Source organism: Gavialis gangeticus, unplaced genomic scaffold (assembly GCF_001723915.1).
Source record: "Gavialis gangeticus isolate Ggan-Ray unplaced genomic scaffold, GavGan_comp1, whole genome shotgun sequence".
NCBI lineage: Eukaryota > Metazoa > Chordata > Crocodylia > Gavialidae > Gavialis > Gavialis gangeticus.
The window spans coordinates 193,249,745-193,266,520 of NW_017728992.1; the positions used below are offsets into that span (position 1 = coordinate 193,249,745).

Genomic DNA, 16,776 nt, shown 5'->3' on the forward strand with positions numbered 1-16,776 from the left:
GGATTTACCCTATGAACCATGTCTGCCTGTATCACTGACGAGATGCTTTTTCTACCCAGCCCATCAGTGATGTGCCTTGGCTTCCCCATGTCAGGACGGGGGAAGAGTTGGAGCTGGTTAAGCCATTCCAGACAGTGACTACCCAACCTCTTCCTGCAGACCTCCAGGGAGGAAGAGTCTGCAACTACCGTATCGTCCTGCAGGTCTTCCAGTTAGGACGCTTCTCCTGAGCTCTGATCCAAATCTGCCTGTTGTGGCCTCACTTATGTCAGGGTCACACAAGCCAATGGTCCCTTCTCTGGCACAGTCTTTGCCACTGCACCTACCTTTTGCAGCCCCCTTGGAGAGTGGGACTGGCTGATTGTGGAGTAGGATACTGCTCGCTGAATAAGCAGGCTTGCACCCCCATTAAACCCCAAGGTCAGCTTCTTTTTGTCTATGCAAGCTTGCCATGCCAATAAACTTGGGCTGCTCTAAGGTACAGCAAAACAACAAGTGTAACACGCTGCATTAGACCCGCTCTGTGCTGCTAGATCTGTCCCGCACCTGGAAACCAAGGCAGCAGCAGCAACAGCATACGGTTGGCTTAGCAGAGCGATCTCTTCCAGGGCTTTCCTATGTGGGATAACTTTATCTGGGCAAATCCCATCAAACTTTGCTTAATTCTCGTGAAGTTGTGTTTGCAAGGCTGAAGGAACAGAACTTCTCTGTCTCATAAAACCCATCAGATTTTTTTTAAAGGCACTTTTGCGGTTTGTGTTAAAAACTGTTTCGTTTACTGGTAGGAAAGACATTATAGTGCAGAGGCTTATGCCTATGCTCCCTAACCTGAGAGGCTGCAAAAACCCTTCACCGTAATTCTGGAGAAACTCTGAGCATTTAAACAGTGTTCAGATTACAGCGTGGTGCCCTGCTGCATTGTAACGTTCCCTTTAAGACTCTTTTGGCTAAAGGCAATACAGAGAAATGCAGGAGGTGGGGACAACAACAAAAAAAAAAAAAATGAAGAAGTAAAGGCAGGAAAAGTTTCTCCAGAGGAAAAATGCAGGGCTTGTCCTTCACCCTGACGTCAGATGTGTCTTTAATAAAATACCCAAAGAGGCAAGAGAAAAAGGCAGATCTGCCTGAGCGAGGCTGCCAGCTCAGGACTGCTCCGCCGTCCCAAAGTGGGGGGCTTTTGTGCACAGCAGCTTCAAATCTGGGTTCAATCAATGCATTTAATCCTGGCTTCCAGTGATGAGGTGGCTTCTGCCTTGGATTGTAGCAGCAAGCAGCGTTGTGCAGGTGAGTCTGGGAGCTGCAGGCAAGACTTGGCTTGTGCAGCTGGTGAGGATTTTAGCCTTATTCTTTCCGGGGGGGGGGCAGGAAACCAGCTGGGGACAGCCCAGAATCTAAGGGCAGGAGAGGTGAGGTAGGAGCGGGGAAGATGTTCACCCCTCACCTTTCTTCTCTTTTTTTTGTTTCAAAGCTGAGACCCATTTTTTTATGCCCAGAAAAGCAGTAGCAGATGCAAGTGCCCAGTTGAAATCTGCCTGTGTAACATCACTGGAGCCCTTGGAAGCCAGTTGAGGAGAAAGGGAGCAGAGCAGGGGGGAGTAAAAGGATCTGGAAGAGGGCGACAGGCAAGTGTGTGCGGGACAGGAGCAGCAGCATCTGCTGGCAGGGGGCAGGGAGCAGGGAGCAGGGCATCTGCAGAGACCACACGTGGCAGCAGGAGAGATCTGGGTGGAGGGGGAGGCAGTGGCCAGGCTGGAGGACGTGGGTGCTGCAGGCAGGGATGGCAAGGGAAGGAAGCTTTAAAGGCACAGCAGCCTGCCTGGGGGGCAGTGCCAGGGGGTGGCTGGCTCCCTGGGCAGCACCCTGCCCCTCCAGGTGGGCATATGGCAGAGGGGCTGAGGCTGGCTCTGTAGCAATGAGTGCAGGCAGGCTGCTGGGCCGAGGGGGGCTGGGGGCAGCTCGTGCTTGCTGGGTGGGGTTGTGCTTTCCTTTGCAAATGCTGATGCCTGCCTGTGGCAGGCACAGGACAGAGTGATGGTTCGGAGCCCTTGCGGGTTGCGAAGGGGGCAAATTTCAGGTTCACGTGGGGAGGGACCCTAAATGCCTGTTTCTGGGGCCAGAGGGCAGAGCACTGCTCAGGCAGGTGAGAGCCACCACCAACCCCCTGCCTCTTGCCCATGAGGGGAGCTGCCGCTCAGGAAGGGGAAATTGTGGAGCAGGGTCTGTGTGGCGCTCGCGGGATGTGGAGGGGATGGCTCGGGGGGACGGGGAAGGAAGTGCTGGGGTGCGGGGTCCGTGCGCATGGAGCTGTCCTGCCCAAGTGCTGGTGGCCCAGCGTCTTAGACGTGCTCGTGGGAAACCAGGCGCTAAGTTCAGTGGCCAGATACAAAGGACAGCTAGACGGATGCAGTGTCCGTTCGAAGCAGACATGCACTTCCCAGATCCTCTAAAGCAAGTAACTGCTGCAGAAGGTCCCACCGCTTTAGGCTCAAGGGCCCCCTTGCTATACATGAGACATCCCTTAGAAAATGCTAGCTCCTTGATTTCAGGCGATCTTTTACTTCTGAAAAATACAAGAGCAAGTCTGCTGCTGCAAAGAGCTCAGAAGGACCGCAGCAGGGCAGGAACGGTTTTACTGCTATGGATTTCTATGGGAAATTGCTGGGATCATTGTTTGAATCGTGCTTGCTGGCTTAACAGCGCTAACGTTGTGTGACACCCCCCAACGCCCCTGAAGGATGTCAGGATGCTTCAGGGTGCCATGGCAGCCTGGTTGAGAATCGCACAAACACTGCCTTTTCTGCAGGCTGGTGAAATGGCACAAGAGGGTAGTTCCCTCCATCCTCTTCAAGGCAGGTGTGGGCGAGTACCGTACAGATCTTAGACAGGAGTGGGTACAATATGGCCCGTGGGCTGGATTCAAGGGATACTGTCCAGCCGATGTCAGGTCCCTCAACCCAGCCCTAGTGCAGGGGGCAGCCCGCTCCACTTTCTGGCAGTCCTTGCAGTGGTAGCTCCTTCTGGCTGCCGCTGCGAGGGTCTCTGCTGCAGCTGACCTGGCACCCAGGCATCCTGGCCCATCTGCCCCGCACCCACTGCCCAGGGTGCCAGACAGAGCAGGCGGCTGGGTAGGCAGGGCCTCCATGGAGACTGGCCCACGATCCCTGCAGGCAGGGCGCACTCAGATGGGCAGATGGATGGAGCCATGGGTGGGCAGAAAGTGCTGTCCTGGAGTCGGATGGGCTCAGGGCCAGGGCCAGGATTGTAGGGTGGTCATAGCATGGGGCTGGGGCCTGGGGCAGAGCTGTGATCCACTCCCTGCACACCCCTACCCCTACCCCTACCCCTACCCCTGGAACAAGCACCCACCTCAGGGATGTGTAGGGAGCAGATTGCAGCTGTGCCCCGGGCCCTGGCCCTATGCAGTTACTCCACACCTGCCCATGGCTCCATCACATCTGCCTGCCCACGCATGCCCTGCCCACGAGGGTCCCAGATCCATGGAGATCCAACCCATCTGCTCTGTCTGGCGCCCCCGGCAATGGGTGTGGGGTAGATGGGCCCGGCCAGATTGGACCGATTGCACCCCTGCCACACCTGGCCAGGTTAGCACAGCACCTCCTCAGCCCACAGCAGCTCACCAAATGTCCCTCCAGCCAAAATAATTGCCCAGCGCTAATGCTAGGCCTGCTCCACTCCACTGTCTTGATGCTGAAAGGCTGCCCATAACAGCCTGATGTACACGCAGGAAAATGAAGTAAACCCCTGGCTTGGAGAGCTTCCAGGTCAAGGCTCTGGTCCTTCCATCAGGCCCAACAGGAATCCATCGGCTCTTTCCGGTGGCAGAGCACCGAGCCTGTGAGATTCCCATTGAAATCATTGAGTCTCTGGCTTGCAGGACCGGCCCCTCAGGTAGACCACCATACTGCACATGGTATCGTTGGGGTGGGAGGGTGAGGTCTTCCTTTTAATGACTTACGAACTGGCTTCTTTTGGCCTCATGTACAAAGAGGGTCTTGACTGGAAAAGGGGTTTGGTAGATGTGGGGAGGGAGGGATCTCTGCACAGATAAGATTTTCGGAGCAAAGAGTTTGGGAGGTGTGGTGTGATGGAGAGCATTTGCCCATAGGACCGGACAGGACCTGCCAGGTCAGTGAGCCCATCCCCTTGCCGTTGCAAGCAGCCGTGTCCCAAAAGTCCCAGAAGATCGCCCCATCAGGGTGGTCCTCTTTCAGGGGCCCAACAGGCTGGATGTAGTGTTTGAAGGGGAAAGAATGGGTCACAGTCAGGTCAGCTAGTGAATTTGGCAGCTGGACAGACAGGAGGTGTGTGGGAGTGTTAATGTCCCTTACGCTGCAGAAGAGGAGGGATGGGATGTCTGAGGGGGCTCAGGGATGCTGTAAAGGTTTTATTGGCATAGCACTCTCATGTAAAACCTCAGGAAGCCTGCACAGATCAGGCCAAATAAGTGTCAAAGCCATCCTTGCATTGCACCATGTTGCCAGGTATTTTTATGTACATTTAGCTGCTATATATAACCTTATTTTAACATGCATTTGCATCAAGGCACAAAAATCAAAGCAGCCGGGCTCCATACGTTGCCGATCCCACAGTTGCTTGCGTGAAGGTGGATGGCCACAGTCTCAGAGATCCCCACAATTTCACCGGGACTCAGCCTATCTGCTCCTTTACAGAACTGGGGTGTGAAGAAGAGGAAGCAGGATGCATTGGGAAACCCAAGGGTGGGGATGACTTCGCTTTCTGGTTCTGATATATATAAATGTGCATATTGTGAGCAGTATGGTGAATACAGGGTTTTTAGGAAAGCCTTGGATGCCTTGGGTATCACATACTGAGTGCAGTAGGGGTCTTCTACAAATGTGTTACAGTCTATGCTGTCTCATAAAAGTTTTAGTGAGTTCTGAAATATTTTATTGGGATATATATATATAAAAGCTTTTAAAACCAGAATCTCTTAGCTCCAGGGGTAGAAGTGTAAAGGCTGGAGCGTGCGTGTGGGGGAGAGAGAGGGATCCTTCCAACCTAAACTTTCAAATGTTCTCCTAAATAGATTTTTTTTTTCTTTACACACACAGTCAAATTTCCAAAAGAGCCTTCTTCACTTGAGAGCAAAAGTCCTATTGACTTGCAATGAGGCTGAGGCTTTTCTGTACCACCGTTGCATTTGAATGTGCAGCTTTTAGGCATGGTATCTTGGTCCCTTTCAGGGACCTCCTGCATCTTGCTGGAAGATAAACTCTCCCTTTCTCCTCTTTTGATCCCTGGCAGGAAACATTCAGCCCTCTGTGATCAATCTTCATCCTCAAGATTTGGAGGGGATATTTGCACACAGCAGAGGAAATAAAGGGGACATTAATTTGGCTGCTGGCCTTACAGCTTTCGAATGTGGGGAACCGGGAGGATTAGCTCTGTACAAATATGTCAGCTCCCTTCCCTCCCTAGAGCTTCATTATCATTGCCACTGCTCTAATCTACGGGCTAACATAGACAGTGCAGGAGGTAGTTATAAAACCCTGTGGCTTTTCCTTCTCCTTTTTGTGTGATTTACTGGCATGGATTTGGGCCCAAGGATTTTTTCATTTGTAAAATATTTGGATTTGGTGGCAGGAAAAACTGATTACGTTTTCTTGGCCTCCTATGAAGGAAACCACACTCTGACCAGGCTTGAACCAAAAAAATAATGGTGTGGTTTTTGTTCATTGGCAGTTTGTCCAGTGTTAAATGACTTTGTGCGTTCCAGGGACCTTTACGCTCATTTGGCGAGGGGGGGTGCATGGATTTCAGGAAGAGGTGTTTTGGCCACCGGTACATTGGCCGGAGGAGTTTCCAGTCTGATTCGTTCCTGAGACACAGATAATTGTGTATACTCTGTAATCAAGGTGTGAACCATTTGACTTGTTCTCCTTCCTGAAGATATTATCACATAATATTGTCACAGACTTCCTAATGCTTGGTGCAGACCGCTCCTAGTTATGTTCTCACTCTTTGCAATGGCCCAGGTCCTCTGCAGGCTATAAATGGATTTGGCTCCCAGTGAAGCTACACTGGTTTGTGCCAGTTGAGAACTTGGTCCAATGTACATAGCTGCCCTGGAAATGTATGTGCTGTGGTTGAAGGGAAATGGCGCTCTGACGCAGGCTTCCGAACTGCATTATATTTATCAACACCAATTTAAATTGCCTCGGGTTTGGCAATTTCCTCCCATAAACACACACATGCAAGGCAGTAATTGCTACGCTGAAGCTGAAGTCCTGGAAGCGCTGCAGCCAATGCAAATCTCCACTGATGTCAGCAGCAGCTGCCTTTGGTGCATAACTCCTGCTGCAAAATCATGGGGTTGGGAGGGACCTCAACAGTCATCCGGTCCAAACTCCAAAACAGGTCAGCTGCAGACCCTCCTAGCAGGAGTGCGGGTCCAAACGTCTTCTGTCAGAGAGACTGCAGCCTGAACGGCTCAGCCATCCTGGCACCCAGGTTTGGGGGTTGTGTGATTGCCTTCTGCTTTTAGTCTGGAGCAGCTGAGTCTCTGCAGAGAGCAGCTCTCTTCAGAGGGACGGTGTGGTGCAGTGCACCGAGTCACCAACCTCTCTGCTCTGCCACTGGCTGAAGTCCTCTCGGGCAAGGCCCGTGGCTCTGCGTGTCTCATTTTTCTGTGAACAGTGCAATTACTGAGCTCCCTGAGCAAAGGTATGATCTTACTGTCTGTCACTGTTTTGAATTAAAACAATTCACACTTGCTTAGCATGCTCCCAGCCACACCACTTCCTCTGATACCATTTGCCAAATGGGATACTTTTAGGCATGAAAAGGTCAACGCCCCTAAACATGACTCAGGTAAGTCCAATTTTTTTTGAGAGCCCTGACTCAGCAAAGAGAGATGGATGCATCAGAAGTGCCAGGCCCCCGCAGCTGAAGGCTCGTGATGGTGCTCCCCACGTAGGAAGCACAGTAAATGGTCGGAGCATGGATTGCTGACCTTTCTTAATGCTCTGGTATCCGAGCAGGGCTTGCTGGGTCCTGAGCGTCTTTGTCCACCGGGTCCTTGTTCTGAACGAGGATTAACTCTCCTGAAGAAGTGGTCCAGAAGGTCTTGGCCATCTGGCCCCTGAAGCTTAATTACTTTTCAGGGAAGTAGAAAGCTTCATTTGAAGGCAAGTGGCACTCAGCAGCCCTGAGAACCCAGTCCTCCAGGTATCCTCTGATGGGCACTGAAATTGGGGTTTATTTTTAAAATGCATCTCTTTTGTGACTTATTTGGCCAGGGCCCGCAGCAAGGTGATGCTCTGGTTCAAAACAGAATGAGCATCTCCTTGGACCCAGCCATGAGCTCTTCCACTAGACATGCTCCCTTCCCGCTTTGATTGTGGCAGCAATCCTTGTCCTCATTTGCTTTGGGTATGTACTGAAAGCAAAATGGAGGGTCTGGGTCAGCAACAGCCTTCCACTTGATTTCCATCTACCCGTTCAGCAGCAACCAAGGGGTTAAATAAAGAGTTTGTATTCACTCACTCTCTGGTCTAATGTTTTTTAAGAAGTCAGTGGCAACTTCTAGGATTGTATCTACAGCCTCCAGATTTCTGCAGGTGGTCTCCCATCCAAAGATAGGCTAGGTGGAGAACTGCTTTTAGCTTTGCAGTCAAACCAGAGGCATGCATTCAGTTCTGCTTAGCTCTAGGGCATTGCTAGTTAAACATGGATTTACTTATAAAGAGGAGCCATTGCTGTAAGGTTTTGAGACTACCTTCTTACTGTAAAGCCTTTATGTGCTCGATCTATCCCTTGCTGGCTTCTTGCTAGCACTGGGTAGGAAGCCCTGGTTGGAGATGCACAATGGTTGAAGAACTTTTTCCCTTCAAGGAGGACTCGTGCTACCACCTCCTTTTCTTGACGCTGGAAGTCTTCATCCTTGAGATCCTGGATGCTGCCTATTCTGGTTGTTGAGTTATGGCTTCCAGGAGTCTCCAAACCCCTTGTTCCCCATTTCAAACTCTTACTGACTCTCCCCCTCCCTTGGTCCCAGTGTTGAAGAGGGGAAATAGAAGAGCGTGCCACCTTTGCCATGCATCGATGACTTGCACAGTTTGATTGATAATCATCCTCATGAGTAGGAAAGGGGAAGGGAGCCCCTAGGTTGGAGCAGCTTCAAGAAAAAAAGGATAAGCCTACCCACAAAACCTGAGCATTTCCAGTCGTTGGGTTGCTAGCACATGCCAACCTGGCGTGGTCATTAGGACCGGCTTTCGGTCCCTGTGTTATCTTACAACACTGGTTCTCAACCTTTTCAATGCACCTTTTTAGGCACCCATCTTCAGACCCAAGGCAACCCTCCATAACTATTGGGAACTGAATGGCACCCATTTCCAAAATGTGTTTATTGATTATAGTGCCTACCTCCTCGAAAAGGAGCCAGGTAGTAACAGCTGGGCAGGGCAACAGGCAGGCAGGGAAAGCCTGCCCCTGCTCCTTGCACTTCCTGTGGCACCCTTCGAAGGATCTTGCGGCATCCCAGGGCACCCAAACACCCTGGTTGAAAAGCACTGTCCTACAGAAGACTTCTGTAGTGTTTGTCTGGGTCTGTCATTATTGTTCAGTGGGAAGGAAACTGAGAAAGGAGTAGGGGAAGACCTTGGTTCACATCCTGTGGGATGTCTTGCAACAAAGCCAAGGAGAGGAGCAAGGGGTCTGTTCAAAAGTCCTTGAAGGGCCTGGAGGGCACCAAGGTTGAATCTGCTCAGCTCATTAAGGATCCCATACTGGTATGAGCTGCACGTGGGCACAGAAGTCTGCTGTCATGGAGCAACTTGCCAAGACGTGAGCACAAGAGCTTATCTCTACAGTGCTTTGGAAGAGCCATTAAAGGTGACTCAGGGTTGCGGGGTATGGCAGAGGGGTGTGGTACAGTCCCTAATTTATACTGAAGTAGCCAAGTCAGCAGTGGGCTGGGTGGTTTGTATGCATGTCTTAGAGCCGAGACCAACTGGCCTCTGCCCTTCGTAGAAAGATCAGGAATATTTTAAGTGAGGTCTGTCTATTTTCTTGGCTCATGGGTCATCCATTCCAGATGGACTGGCCCTGAAGCAGCGATCCTACCTGTCCCTGCCAGTATATAACAAATTAACTGTGTTTGCCCAGCAGTTCTGTTAGCTTTAGCCGAACCAGGCTCCCACGGGCGGTGTACGCTGAATGCTTTGGTTAAGCAACACAGCATGTTTATTTCTATATAAAACGCACCCAAAAACATGTTTCTTCCTGCAAGCAATGTTACAAGTAGACTAAACAGTTTAGACATAAACTGCACCAGGCACCTCAGAGAGACGATGGCTTTTGCCTCAGATGTAGCAATCGTTGACTGATGTGGGCAGGACGGCACTGTTTCCCTTGCTAAGCTTCACACACCTGAATCAAACTTTATTTTTTGCATTGCTTAAACTCCTGCTTCCATGCACTGTTACCCGTTTCCTCGAATACAAGCTCGGTGTTTAAGACTTACCCTTTTTTTTTTTTTTTGAGTTACAGCCAAGATAAAGCTGAGGGGAAGAAAAAAAAAATATTTTTTTCTCTCTAAAGTGTCAACGCAATCTTATAAATGGTGACCAGCTACAAACCTAAGTGATTGTAGAGGAAAGGGAGAATTCAGTATCTGTAACATCTGGCTAGTTGGCAATAATCCGCGTCTTTTTTCCATTAAGATACATTGCAATGAGCTGGCTGATTAGTATATCCCACTGTTTTCCACTGCCTGGAATCACGTGCCTGCCTAGCTAGCTCCACCTGCCACGGGAGCGGGCTCTGCATTTATTGCATCTAAACGCTAGCACCAGCAGTACTGTAATGCTCCAAGCAGTGCATATTTCCAGCACCGCTGCAGCTACGATATACCAGATTGACAACAACTTTGTTTCTCTCTCTCTTTTTTTTTTTTTTTTTAACCGCCCCAAGGGGTGTTTTTTTTTTTAAACATCTGCCAACCCTGGCTGGATGTGCAACACAAATAAATGATTTTTATCTTGCATCTGCACGGCAGTCACCGAGGCAGACTTGCTACAGCCAAAGGAATTTTCTACACTTGCTGAATTTCTGGTTTGATAAGGAGACAGAAAAAATCTGCATCCATGTGGGAAACATTAAGTGTTCTTCAAGACGGCCGGTAGATGTACTTGGCTAGCCGTGGGAAAGGAGATGTCCAGGCCTCCGAGGAACAGCTGGGTTGTTTTAGCTGCTGTGAGGAAGGACCAAACCACAAAACTACAGCCAGGGGCACAATGTCTGGAACGTCCAAAGGAATTACACTGTGAGCCTACTGGGTTAGGCTTTTTTTGACTTAAGGGTTGAAAAATCAGGAAAAGGTCCATTAATCACAGCCTGGACTTTAACAGGCTATTTACAAATGCCATCAAGAAATCTTCAGCTGGCTAGCTTGTCTGAGTGCCTGGACAGACCCAGAGGGCCAGGCTGTATCTTCACCATCGAGGCACGGAGTGATGGATGCTCTGTAAGGAGAAGACGGGTTCAGGTCCCGTGCTCGTCATGCCAGAATTTTCCCTACCATCTGCTCTTAACGCATGGAAAAATGTTATGAAGCCTCTTCTGGAATATCTCTGCTGTTTGAAGCCTTAGGATGTTTGAGGGAGGTCTTTCTGCACTAGCTCCCACTGCGTCTTTAGAGCAGTGAATCCGAACAAGGGTGCCGGGGCAGGCTGGGGTGCCCTGAGAGCCTTTTAAGGGTGCTGCTGGGTGCTGGGCAATTTTAGCACTGTTAGGTGTGTGAGCACCTTCACGATTCCCAAGATAAGTGCAATGATTTCCCATAGGACTCCACTGAGTCAAAAACGTGCAAGATGTTGTGGTCTTTCTAAGTACTCTGTAACAGAAGAATTGCTGTTATTTTTCCGTAATCAAAAAATGGAAGTGAAGAGCTGGGTTTTTGGCTGTAGCCATGTTGGTCTAAGGACGTTGGGAGGCAAGGCTGATTGGGTAGATGTGATATCTTTTATTAGACCACCTGAGTCCTTGGAAAAATGTTCTTAGCAAGCATTTAGGCGCAATCACCCTTCTTCAGGCAAGAGCTGGCATTTTCTGGGGGGTCTTTGAGTCTAATGTATTTGAGAACCACTGCTATAGGATAATACTGATACCATCCTATATGTTTAATCTTTGTACAATTCTGTAGGGCTTTTCTGTAAGGGATGGCTCCTTGTGGATCTGTAGGCCAAGAAATTGATGCCCAGGACGGGCAGGGGTGCATACTTCTGCATGTCTTGCCCAAACATAACCCCAAGGTATTTAACTTATTCAGCATGGTCCCTCCATCCCTCTGCTCTGGGAGTCCCTTGAGAGAGTGTCAAGAGGTGTGGGTGAGGCTGGTGACTCTGTCTGTCAAGGGCCTCCGTGCATGTGGACTGATTTCTGGATTGATCATGAAATCCTCTGTCCTACAGGTTCAGCTGTAAACCTTATGCTTCTTACAGATGGGATGCTTCAGAAATATTAAAGATCTATATTAAGATATATATGAACCAGTAATATGGGCAGTAGATTTCCAGCCGAGTCCATACTCATGACTTATTTTTGGCTGACTTTTTAAAAGTAGATCAAACTACTTTCCATGCTGGCACGGCGTGCTCTATGATCCTGATCCTTAAGTGAATGAAGCTGGGGCGTTAGGTGACTGTGAAGATCATGCAGGCTGCACAGCCAAAACCTAATCCCCTAAGACCTGCCCTACACTAGAAAGTGCTACCTCTTTATCCACGCAAGTGTAGTGAAAGCAGCACCGCTCCCTACCCCATCTCTTGTGGCTTGATATAGGTGCAGCTTACTCCATATGGGAAAGGAAATAAGCCATTCTGGTTTTATTGCATCCATAATAGGATTTGTGCCAGTAGAAATATTTTGGCTGGAAAAAAATCTAAGTCCCCTCCCCCCTGCATCTTAACTAATATAGCTGTTTTGGTACAAAGATCTGCATCCATGGATCAGACTGTACCACATGAACTCTGCACGCTGAAGAAATGATTTAGCTTTCCTCATTCCTGCCTCAATATTGCCCCCTTGCGTTTAGGTGAAGGATGATCATTCAAGGAATTTGGGCTGTGGTGGTCGAGCCAACTGTATCCGTACGCAGGCTCTCAATTTATAATGATGGCAGTATGCTATAGGTTATGCAATGGGCAGTATGCTACGGGTTATGCAATGGGACTCAATGATACATAAGCTCCCCTAAAATCCCAGTACTTGCATAATTAGGAAGTCTTTTTTAATGGGCTAGGACAGCACTATAGAGGGCACATCTATTATATGAGATGCTTTACTGCACAGTAGACTAATCTCCTGCGCTATGTAACTGTGTGCAGCAGCTACTGTGCAGTAAATTAGGCTAATGCATGGTTTTCTACTACCTGGAAATACAAGCTGTAGATTAACTGTACATTAGCAGTACTGCTCATGTAGGCACTGACCAGAAGCAAATTTGCTCCCAGGCAGCCACACCAGCAGGAGGCCACAGAGGACAGGGGAGTTCTCTGTCCCCAGTCCCGGTGCGAACCAGCTTCCTGCTGGGATGGGATTGCCCTCTGCCCTCCCAATCCTGGCGCTGCATGGCTCCTGGTTCCCGGCACTGCGTGTCTCCCATTTGTGGGACAGCTCCTGGCCAGCCCCCTCCTGGGCAGGGAATCTCTGCCCGGACAAGGGCTTGCAGGCAGCTGCCCCAGGAGTAGCACAGCTCCCAGTGAGCCCCTTGCTGGGCAGGGAAGCCCCACTGGGCACTGGGCTCACTGGCAGCTGTGTGTCCCGATGTGCACGGGGCCAGGAGACGACAGCTGCTGAAGTCAGCAGAGCTCTCCTGGCCCCGGGTGTATCAGTATTGGCCCCTGTGCCCCTGGCCATGTGCCTGGCTGCTGCAAGGGACCACAGCAGGGCAGGACTAGCGCTGTACTGGCTGCTCCCCTTAGTAGCAGATTTGCTTCCTACAGGGTGCATGTGTAGATGTGCTCCCAGGGAAGGCTCACTGTGCAATATTTTACTGTGTAGTAAGCCTATATTGCATTAATAGCATATGTAGACATGCCTGGATAGCAGCACCTTGTTGCCTGCTCTTTGGGAAAGTTTGTGAACACATTAACTGGAAAAGTGCTGAGACGGTGCCATGCGACAGGAATGTGGCTGATCGGGGCAGGGGAGAAGTCACAACAATACGATCATAGTGCTTGCTAAAGACAGCTGCTTGTGATCAGACTCAGCAAAGTCTAAGCAAGCTGATCCACATGATGTGCCAATGTGCTGCAGCCCTGACTTGAGAGGTGACTTTGGGATAAGTTTCTTCACTGGTACAAACTAGCACGGCTCTTCTGGAATCAGTAATGTTCACTTAAGGGACTGTCCCATACTCATCACATCAGTGTGCTGTGAAGGGAAGTCTGTCTCCTGGTCTTTGCTGGCATGTTTGAGCAAACTGGTAGATGCCAGATATACGAGGTTATAATGCTGGGTATTAGACCAGCAAAACATTTTAATACAGAAATAAGAAAGCGAGATGCTTTCTTATCAGCCGGTGTATTACATATATGGTTCCTGAATGCAAACTGGTGAATGTCTAACAGGACATGGGCTGCATCCACCTACCTTGCCTGACGCAGCCAGCAGATTGTAAACTCACGGACAGACTACCAAGACTCATCCAGCCCTTTGACTACTACCCCATGTTCCTCATCCACGTGGGCACTGATAATCCTGCCAAGGGAGACCCTGACCCTGAGTAGGTCAAAAGTGTCGACAGAGATTTGGGTGCAAGAGTGAAGGGGATGGGGCCTCAGGTTGTGTTCTCTTCGATCCTTCCAGTAAAGGGCAAAGCCCTGGGCAGGAGCAGGAGCATCCTGCAGATCAATGTCTGGCTGCACAGGTGGTGTCGCCAGCAAGGATTTGGCTTTTTTGACCATGGGATGGTATTCCAAGAAGAAGCATTGCTGGGAAGAGACAGGATCCACCTGATGAAGGGAGGGAAGAGCATCTTCATAGACAGGCTTCCTAACCTAGTGAGGAGGGGTTTAAACTAGGTTCACTAGGGTATGGAGACCAAAGCCCTGAGGTAAGTGGGGAAGTGGGTGACCTTAAGGAAGAGCAAACGAGAGGGGGCAACAGGGAAGGTGGTTTCATTCTTCCTGAGCAATCAGGGCAATCATCTAGTTACCTCGGTGTATGTACACAAATGCGTGGAGCCTGGGAAACAAGCAGGAAGAAATCGGGCAAGTCCTTGCACAATCATTGCACTATGACGTGATTGGAATAACAGAGATGTGGTGGGAGCTCGCACGACTGGAGCACTGTCATGGATGGGGGCAAACGGGTCAGGGAGGACAGGCAGGGGAGAAGAGGAGAAGTTTCACTTCATGTGAAAGAGCCGTATGGTTACTCAGAGCTCCAGTATGAAACTGGAGACAGGCCTGTTGAAAGTCCCTGGGTTCTGGTCAGAGGAGACAGCAACAAGGGTGATGTTGTGGTGGGGGTCTGCGATAGACCACCTGGAGGAAGTGGTGGATGAGGCTTTCTTCAATCAGCTAGCAGAAGTTTTCAGATCACAGGCCCTGGTTCTCATGGGGGACTTCAATCACCCTGACATCTGCCAGGAGGGCAACACAGCAGTGCTCAGGCAAGCCAGGAAGTTTTTGGAGAGTTGGGGGCAACTTCCTGGTGAAAGTGCTGGAGCAGTCAACTAGGGGCCGTGCTCTTCTTGACCTGCTGCTCACAAACAGGGCAGAACTGGTAGGGAATGTCATAGTCGATGGCAACTTGGGCAGCAGCAAACACAAGATGATCGAGTTCAGGATCCTGAAAGGAAGGATGGAGAGCAGCAGAGTAAGGATCCTGGCCTTCAGAAAAGCAGACTTCAACTTGCTCAGGGAACTTATGCACAGGATCCCCTGGGAAGCCACATGGCAGGGGAGAGGAGTTCAGGAGAGCTGGCTGTACTTTAAAGAAGTCTTACTGAGAGTGCAGGAACAAACCATCCCAATGCACAGAAAGACTAGCAAGCGTGGCGGCCAAAGTGCAATTGGAGTTGCAGTTAGCAAGGGATGTGGAGGGTAGCAAGAAGAGTTTCTACAAGTAAGTCAGTAACAAGAGGAAGGTCAGGGAAAGTGTTGGGGCTCCTTACTGAACGGGGAGGCACCCTAGTGACAGAGGATGCAGAAAAAGCTGAAGCACTCAAAGCCTTTTTCACCTCAGTCTTCACAGGCAAGGTCAGCTCCCAGACTACTGCACCTGGCAGCACAGTTTGGGGAGAAGGTGAGCAGCCCTCAGCGCTGAAAGAAGAGGTTAGGGACTGTTTAGAAAAGCTGGACGTGTGCAAGTCCATGGGACTGGATGGGATGCACCTGAGGAAGTTGGCTGATGTGATTGCAGAGCCATCATCTTTGACAACTCGCGGTGATTGGGAGAGGTCCCAGATGATTGGAAAAGGGCAAACATAGTTTATTATTTAAGAAAGGGAAGAAGAAGAATCCAGGGAATTATAGACCAGTCCCTGGAAAAATCATGAAGCAGATCCTCAAGGAATCCATTTTTAAGTATTTGGAGGAGAAGAAGGTGATTAGGAACAGTCAGCATGGATTCATCAAAGGCAAGTTATGCCTGACCAACTCGATTGCTTTCTCTGATGGGATGACCAGCTCTGTGGATGCAGAGACCAGTGGATGTGGTGTACTGGGATTTTAGCAAGGCTTTTGATACGGTCTCCCACAACCTTCTCCCAGGCAAGCTGCAGAAGTACGGGCTGGATGAATGGGCTGGAAGGTGGATAGAAAACTAGGTGGAGCATTGGACTCAGAGGGTAGTAATCAATGGTTTGATGTCTAGTTGGTAGCTGCCATCAAGCGAAGTGCCCCAGGGTTTTGTCCTGGGGTTGATTTTGTTAAGTATGTTTATCAGCTGCCTAGAAGATGGGATGGAGTGCGCCCTCAGCAAGTTTGCAGATGAAACCAAGCTGGGGGGAGTAGTAGATATGCTGGAGGTTAGAGCTAGGATTCAGAGTGACCGAGACAAAATGGAGGACTGGGCCAAAAGAAATCTCATGAGGTTCAACAAGGACAAGTGCAAAGTCCTGCCCTTACGACAGAGCAACCCCATGCACCGGTACAGGCTGGGGCTGACTGGCTGGGCAGCAGCTCTGCAGAGAAGGACCCGGGGGTCACAGTGGAGAAGCAGCTGAATATGAGGCAGCAGTGTGCCCTTGTTGCCAAGAAGGCTAATGGCATCCTGGGCTGCCTCAGTAGGAGCGTTGTCAGCAGACCACAGGCAGTGATTATTCCCCTCTATTCAGCACTGGTGAGGACACATCTGGAGTACCGTGTCCAGTTTTGGGTCCGCCACTACAGAAAGAGTACAAATTTGAGGGCAAAGAACATGGTTTGGGGACTTGGGCACATGACTTCTGAGAGAACTGGGCTTATTTAGTCTAGAGAAGAGGAGACTGAGGTAGGATTTAATAGCAGCCTTCAGCTACCTGAGTGGGGTTTGAAAGAGGATGGAGCTGGGCTGGTCTCAGTGGGGGCAGATGACAGAACAAGGCGTAATGGGCTCAAGTTGCAGCAGGGAAGTTTAGGGTAGATATTAGGAGGAATTGTCTCACTAGGAGAGTAGTAAAACACTGGAACAGGTTACCCAGAGAGGTGGTGGGAGTTTTTTACATCCTTGGAATTTTTTTAATACCCCGGTAGACAAAGCCCTGGCTGGGATGACCTAGTTGGGGGTGGTCCTACTTTGAGA

General features: G+C 50.0%; 1 protein-coding gene across 1 annotated transcript in view; it reads left to right on the forward strand.

Moving 5' to 3' along the window:
* Positions 1-1,016: 1,016 nt before the first annotated feature.
* Positions 1,017-16,776, forward strand: part of WISP1 (WNT1 inducible signaling pathway protein 1) — a 62,577-nt gene continuing 46,817 nt past the window's right edge. The window contains exon 1 of the mRNA XM_019528189.1: positions 1,017-1,284. Coding sequence (XP_019383734.1) covers positions 1,237-1,284 — 48 coding nt within the window. The 5' untranslated portion in view covers positions 1,017-1,236. The remainder of the gene's footprint in view (positions 1,285-16,776) is intronic.